Source organism: Corvus brachyrhynchos, unplaced genomic scaffold, assembly GCF_000691975.1.
Source record: "Corvus brachyrhynchos isolate BGI_N302 unplaced genomic scaffold, ASM69197v1 scaffold331, whole genome shotgun sequence".
NCBI classification, from domain to species: domain Eukaryota; kingdom Metazoa; phylum Chordata; class Aves; order Passeriformes; family Corvidae; genus Corvus; species Corvus brachyrhynchos.
The window spans coordinates 5398901-5405769 of record NW_008237229.1 but is presented as its reverse complement, the minus strand read 5'-3'; the positions used below and the strand labels follow the sequence as shown (position 1 = coordinate 5405769).

General features: G+C 35.7%; 1 protein-coding gene across 1 annotated transcript in view; it reads left to right on the top strand.

Moving 5' to 3' along the window:
• The first annotated feature begins 95 nt into the window (after nucleotides 1–95).
• RTTN (rotatin) overlaps nucleotides 96–6869 on the top strand; it is a 79385-nt gene continuing 72611 nt past the window's right edge. The window contains exons 1-6 of the mRNA XM_017729440.1: nucleotides 96–162; nucleotides 490–677; nucleotides 1900–2098; nucleotides 3821–3910; nucleotides 5027–5105; nucleotides 6322–6436. Coding sequence (XP_017584929.1) covers nucleotides 96–162; nucleotides 490–677; nucleotides 1900–2098; nucleotides 3821–3910; nucleotides 5027–5105; nucleotides 6322–6436 — 738 coding nt within the window. The remainder of the gene's footprint in view (nucleotides 163–489; nucleotides 678–1899; nucleotides 2099–3820; nucleotides 3911–5026; nucleotides 5106–6321; nucleotides 6437–6869) is intronic.

Below are 6869 nucleotides of genomic sequence, written 5' to 3'. Positions count from 1 at the left end.
CCGCTCCTCTCCCTGCTGCTCTTCCACTCCCCTCCCCGCTGCAGACGTGGAGGGGGCGGCGGCGCTCCCCTAGGGGGAAATGCTTCCCTAGAGAAATGCCAAAAGCTTCCCCTTCAGACACGGTGCCTTTCGATTCAGTGGACTTGTGTAGCTTTTTGTCCGGTTGGTGAGTCCGAGGCAGCTTTCCGTACCCACAGCGTACTCTGGTAGAGGTTCTGGCACCAGGTTATCTCAGTAGAGGTCCATTTGGCACCGGATTATATCAGTATATCTTATAATGTCTCACCGCTTTACAGTCATGCAAACACATTTGATTAGGTTGTTGCTGGTGAGTGTAATGATATTTGTCTTCCCGGTAGGCATAACACTGGCAGCAGAGAAGCCAGCTTTTTTTCACAGATCTCTGGCAGTATTCTGTTACAACAAATAAGGAAAAAAAGTTATGTCAAGTAACTTTATGGGTGTCTTAATCTCTTTTTTTTGGGGCAGGTCATGAACTGACAGAGATAAGAGAGCGATCTCTGAAGACTATTCTGTTTAAATTAGACCACAACTTGATTTCCTATGCTGATCTGGTCCACGAAAAAGCGCTTTTTCGTAACCTTTTGGAGTGGTTCAATTTCCCTGTCGTACCAGTAAAAGAGGAAGTATTAAATTTTGTGAACAGTTTGATCAAGGTATGACATACTAACATTCTTTTTTTTTTTTAAACTATCTGTCTTTATAATGCCAAAGCTAAATAAAGCTGGATATTTATTACTTGATTTTTTAGCTCCATGTAACGAGATTTTTAGAGTGTTTTACAAAGACAGCCACTTTATTTTACAAATAAAGCCACTGCGTGTAGACCGAAATTAAAACAATTTCAGCAACTTCAAATGGGTCAGAGAGATAACTGAGAATTTTTTTTTTTCCTGAGTTTCTGCTTTAGTTTCTCTGCTCCTTCAGTTTCTTGTTTAGTGCTTCATTTTTAACTCGGAACATGATTTGCAGCTAAGCATTTGCACTGTTCCTGGAAAGTAAAGATTTGAACACTGGTATAACTAATTTGAGAAAATGTTACAGAACCTTCTGATATCTCAGATTTTTACATTATCATGTTTTAATCACTAAACTGCAACTATGCAGAGTTAAAAAACAACCCATCCTTGATACTGATGGATGGGTGTCATGGTTTAACCTCAGTCAGCAGCCAAGCCCCACAACAGCCACTTGCTCACTCCCCCACCAGTGGGACTGGGGAGAGAATCGGAGTGGTAAAAGGGAGAAGACTCATGGTTTGAGGCAAAGGCAGTTTTGTAGGAAAAGCAAGAGCTGTGTGCACAAGCAAAGCAAAACAAGGGATTAATTCACCACTTTCCACGGACAGGCAGGTGTTCAGTCACCCATGGTGACTTGAGAAAAAAAATGCTATCACTCCAAATGTCTCCCCTTCCTCCTCATTTCACCTTCTTTATAGACTGAGCATGCCATTGGAACTAGATGATCTTTAAGGTCCCTTCCAACCCAGGCCTTTTTGTGATTCTATGATATGGAATATCCCTCTGGGCAGCTGGGGTCACCTGTCCTGGCTGTGTCTCGTCCCAGCCTCCCATGGACTCCCAGATCTCTTGCCAGGAAAGTGGAAAAGCCTTTAGTTCTGTTTGAGCCCTGCTTAGCAGTAACAAAAACATCTCTAAATTATCAACCATGTGTTCAGCACAAATCCAAAACACAGCCCCATGCCAGCCACTGGGAAGAAAATTACCTCAGCACAATGGTCTAAATGATAAAGGCAAAATCTAACCTAAGAATTACAATTATTTTCCTTATTCCCCCTGCTGCTCTGTATCTCCTGCCTCCATCCAGAGACCTTAAGACTCTTCAAACTAACTTTGTCAGTTATTTGTCTTAATGTAGCATCCACCTGCTGCCCAGAAAATGATTGGAATTGGTGCAGTGGAATTCTTCTCTCAGCTTCGCTCTGATGTGGATCCAAACTTGCAGGCCATAATTGATGGGATTGTGGATGGACTGTTTTTTCTTCCTTCTGAACTCCCTTCTAGTTCTTTATCAGTATGTTATCAAGCTCAGGCTCAGCCTTCAGCAGATCAACCAGGTAAATTACATATTTTGAACTGTAATTTATTTTAAATTAAAATAAAGTAAATGAAAAGGCTGTGAGAAGCTGATGTTTTCAGGCATGGTAGGTGAATTATTCCTGAGAGATCAGTGAAGTGTGTAGTAATCAGATTCTGCCAGAGACAGTGTGACCTTAGCTAAATCACCTGGTAGCATTCCTGTAATGGAATTCCCTATCCATTTCCTTGATGTATAATATCTGTTTTCTGTAATGTACAAAGAGTATGACACAACTTCCAAGGACAGCTTTATGGCACCAAGTGTAGCAACTTAGAATCAATCTGTAATTTAGCCAGTATGCTTTGCAGCTATTCTTTGTATAGTAGGCTTTAGCTTGGAAAGCAATTCAAATCTTAAAAGAAAAAAAAAAAACAAACCAGTAGTCGATCCTGGTAGAATGATTTTTAAAACTACAGTAGTTGTAGGCACTATCTACTTAGTATTGGATAAACACTTGTCATAGAAAAACACATAAACTTTATCTTTAAAGTGTCACATTGTGTGTGAAGGGCTATTGCTTGTGTCTGTTACCTAGCTCATTGTCTGTCTGTTACAATGATTTACATTTCCTCCTAGACGTAGTCTAACCCATGTGGTTCTCCTCTTCCTCAAAAATTTTAGAACAGAGTTGGAAGGAGAAAATTACCTATCATAGAGGTCTTTACTTCATCCTCCTGCTTATTGTGGGAAAGACACTGCTGTTACACAGTGCATGTAGTAGTAATGACCACACTGCTGTCACTCATACTGTGCAGTCACAGAGATAAAAGTAATATTTTGGTGGTTTCTGACACCTCTCTAATGCTTGGAGTTTTAGTTCACTAGAACTATGTGCCTGGTGATTGATTTTTTACTTTTTTTTTCCTTCCTATGCCCGCATAGGGGCAGATTTTTACTTAATGTTTCTACTGTATGGGGAAGAATAATCTTTTACATGTGCATTCTTAAATTATATCTTTCTGAAACTACTCAGAAGTTATTGTAACTACTGAAGTTATTTATACTGTAAATTGTATGCATGTGTGGATGGAATAATCTTAATGCTTCCTAACAGGAGTGTTGTATTTTTCTTTCTGTTTCAACTTCAGTTACTGGGAAAAATTGTAAACTGATAACCTGGCATTATCTAGTTTGATCCTTTGAACCAAATATTATGGTCTGGAGAGATTGCTTTTAGTGTTAACATTTCTTGTGTATATTTTTATACAGTTTGCATATGAATGACATGTAGCAACATACGTATTATATACAAAGGGCAACTTTTCAGGTGGCCTAAGAAGACAGCAGTTTTGGTAGAAAGAGATTTTAAGTAATTAATTTAAAAAGTTAATTTTATTACTACATAGGTAGATTAAAGGAAAACCTTTTATTCTTTTATTTGGCTGCCAGTTCTCCATCAGGCAATATATTTTGTGTAATTGTTTTTGCTATTATTTATATAGTATGCAAACTAGTGTAGGAAAATGGAGAAAAAAGTGCCCTTTACGGTTGCAGAATATGAATATAAAAAAATAAACATAGACACAGTCTCTTTACTCCATTTTTCTGATCATCTGAGACTATTTTAATCTATTAAGGAAACTGATTTAAAACTCAAGGGCAAAAGGGAGGTAGTTAATGAAAAGCATGACGATAAATCGAGTTTTTCTTTTTTGTGTGTGTGCATTTTTTAAACTTACCCCCTTTTTTTTTATTTTAGTTCTGCCTCAAGAGGATTTATTCACTGGATATTTTTGTCAAAGTAGAAGTCATCTGCCGCAGTTACAAATACCTCCCAAAAGAACAGTTGGTATGTGTAGCTGTAAAATAATATGTTAATTACAGAAAGAGCTTAGAGTTGTAATTTAGATGGAATTCCATTACAAATGTGGATAGCAAAATTGGCTCTTCTTTTTCCTATTGTTATTCTGTGAAATCTACCATCACAGAAGCTACAATAAAATTGTTTATAAAAATGGCATTTATCTTAATAGATATTTCCCTTTTCTAGTAAATAGTGTAGCTCTTTGGAATATCTAAAGTACATTAGAAAGTGCTGCAATTTTAAAAATTATTTAAATTGCTGGTGTTCTCTGGATGATCCATGCTTCATAATCAGAAGTGGCTAAAAGGTTTAAGTACCTTTTATTTCAACAAAACTTACTCTGGAGTACCTTTCTACTTTTTAGAAAACTGGTTTAGATGCTCGAGGAATCTTTGCTTTCTATTTAAATGAAAACCAGTATTATGCTTTGATTTTTTTTGTTGAATGATATGAAGTGTTTCACTGAGAAGCACAAATCAGTAGTATTTTGGCAAGTCTTTGCCTGTACCAGTAATACATGCTGCGTTCTAGATTTTAAAATATGACTTTGCTGTCGCTGTAGGTAAATCACCAGTTGAGTTTTTTAGTAGCATATCAGCTATCTTAGGAATTGCACAATAATTATTACAAACTTTTAAGTTAAAAATAGCTTTAAAGTTATTTTCATTACATAGTTACTATGTGCCATAATTTTGTAAGAACAAGAATTTCTACCGCTGTAACAGTAAAACCGTGAGGCCAGTTTTCCATTTTTAAAAATCATGCTAGTGGATGAAATATTCTTTAGTAGCAGATCAAAATTATAATTTGACTGAAAGCATGATGTGGTGAATTGAGTATTTGTCCACTGATGCTGTGTTTGTTTGCTTAAGCTTCCTTCAATAAACATATTTCATTTGGATTTGGCATGACCTTAGTGAGGTTTTGGTATTGCTGAAAACTCTCATTAAAAGCATTTGAGTTTGTGCAAGTCTGTATTTACTAAAAGATATTTCTGTGTAAGATAGTATATTGTTTATAAGTTTTTTACTTTGCCTTGGATGTATATGATATAACATTTCTATAAAATATATTTGAAAACTTCCGCTCTGTTTTTTGCAGTGAAATGCTTGAAATTTTCCACATTTCCTTGGCTAACTCTGACTTCAACAGATAGACATGTTCTTTCATCAAATGAAAGGTGCAGTAATACGAACATTGCAATTTCCTTGTAGTTTTTATTTCTCGGGAATAGTGGTTGGAAATTTCTGTCCTTCCGCATCATGAGGCTGTTCCTGTGAATAACCCAACGAGCTAATTTTTGATAAATGGTTGTAAAAACTGGGCTGAAGTTGGGCAATGTCACTCTCCATTTCTTGTATTTAAATTGGAGTATGTTTGGGTCTTTTGTTCATGACACTTCAGTCTGTGTTTTAAATTTCTTAAGTGGATCAAAGATTTCATTCAGCTAATAATAGAACAAGCTGGAATAAAATCATTATTTACTTTACCCCATGAGCAGTTGGCAGGAAAATCCCTACCGTAGCTTAACTAAGTTTAGGCCAGTAAGTTTAGGTACAGGGCCTTATCCAGGCATTGAGTCACTCCAACTGTCTTTCTGCAGTGACTTTTTTTTTTCCTTTAATGTAGAAAAAGTGTTTGAAGTGCCCCAAGGAAAAGTTCTGTAGTTGGGATTCCTTATGAGTTGTCACAGAGCTGTGATAGATTTCTAGCATAGGGTTTTTTTGTGTGTTTGTTTTTTCCTTTTGAAAGATCTCTGAAGCTGGAGAACCTGTTTAGTATTTAATTTCCTTTATGCTTGAGAATAGAAAGAGAACACAGACTTGTAACACTGGACGTATTTGATATTTTACAGTGGTTTCAGAAACAGTGGTTTCTAAAACAATTTTAAAAATTGAAGCAGACTATCCTAAAGATTCTTATTATTTACTAACATTAATCTTAGAGAATAGCTAATAAATTTCTCCCTTTATGGAATTTCCCACATATGTCATGCAAGTGCTTTTAAGTTATACATGAACCTTAGTAATGAAAGAAACTTTCTTACTAGTATGAGTTATATTACTTGCAATATACCACTGAGATAATCACTAGCTTCACAGGGAATTTCCAGTAGTTCTTATTTTAATTTCAAATTCAGAATCAATAAAGTTATTTCTCTTTTTGGAACCTAATTTTACATGTGGGAACTGAGTTGGTTCTTTACTGTATATAGGATTCACATAGCTAAGGAATAATTCAACTTAAAACATGATATGACAATAGAATTACAGAGGTTTGTTCCTTTAGATTCTTCAGTGTTGTGGTTATAACTTTCTTGTAAAGACTTGTTCAGGCTAATAATTACTGGTTGGTTTTCTTTTCATTTTAATACATATTTAAATATGAACTTGTAGCTCTTTGAGAAGTAACAACCAAAGTTTAATTTGGAGTACGTGTGAGCTTCTTCAGGATGTGATTATGCAAGATTTTCCTGCAGAGATCTTCCTTCAAAGGCCAAAGATTGTACAGGCAAGAATTCACATAAAGTTTAAAGTTTTTATTGTTATAAGTTATGCCAAGGATGAATTGATGCAAATAATTCAATTTGTTTCTAAACAAAACAGTTAAACAGAAGTACCTTTATGCTAACTCTAGGTGCATAGGAAAGGGGACATTGGCTCTATATTGTGGTTTTAAAGTTTTTTGCTTGTAATAATGTATATTGCTAAAAAGTAATGAAGTGTTTTCTGAAGTAATACTTTGTTTCTGCTGGATAAGATAGAATTTGTGTCCTTGTTTTAGACACACCTACTAATGGGCTCCCATAATGAAAGTAGTGACTTCTTTAGAAGTTTACTGAGAAACTTGGCTTCTTCCTGCAAGGCCTAATAATCTTGCATTCAGTAAGAAAACAGTAGTTGAGCCTATTTATTCTTTGCTGTGATTCTGAAAAACACTTGGA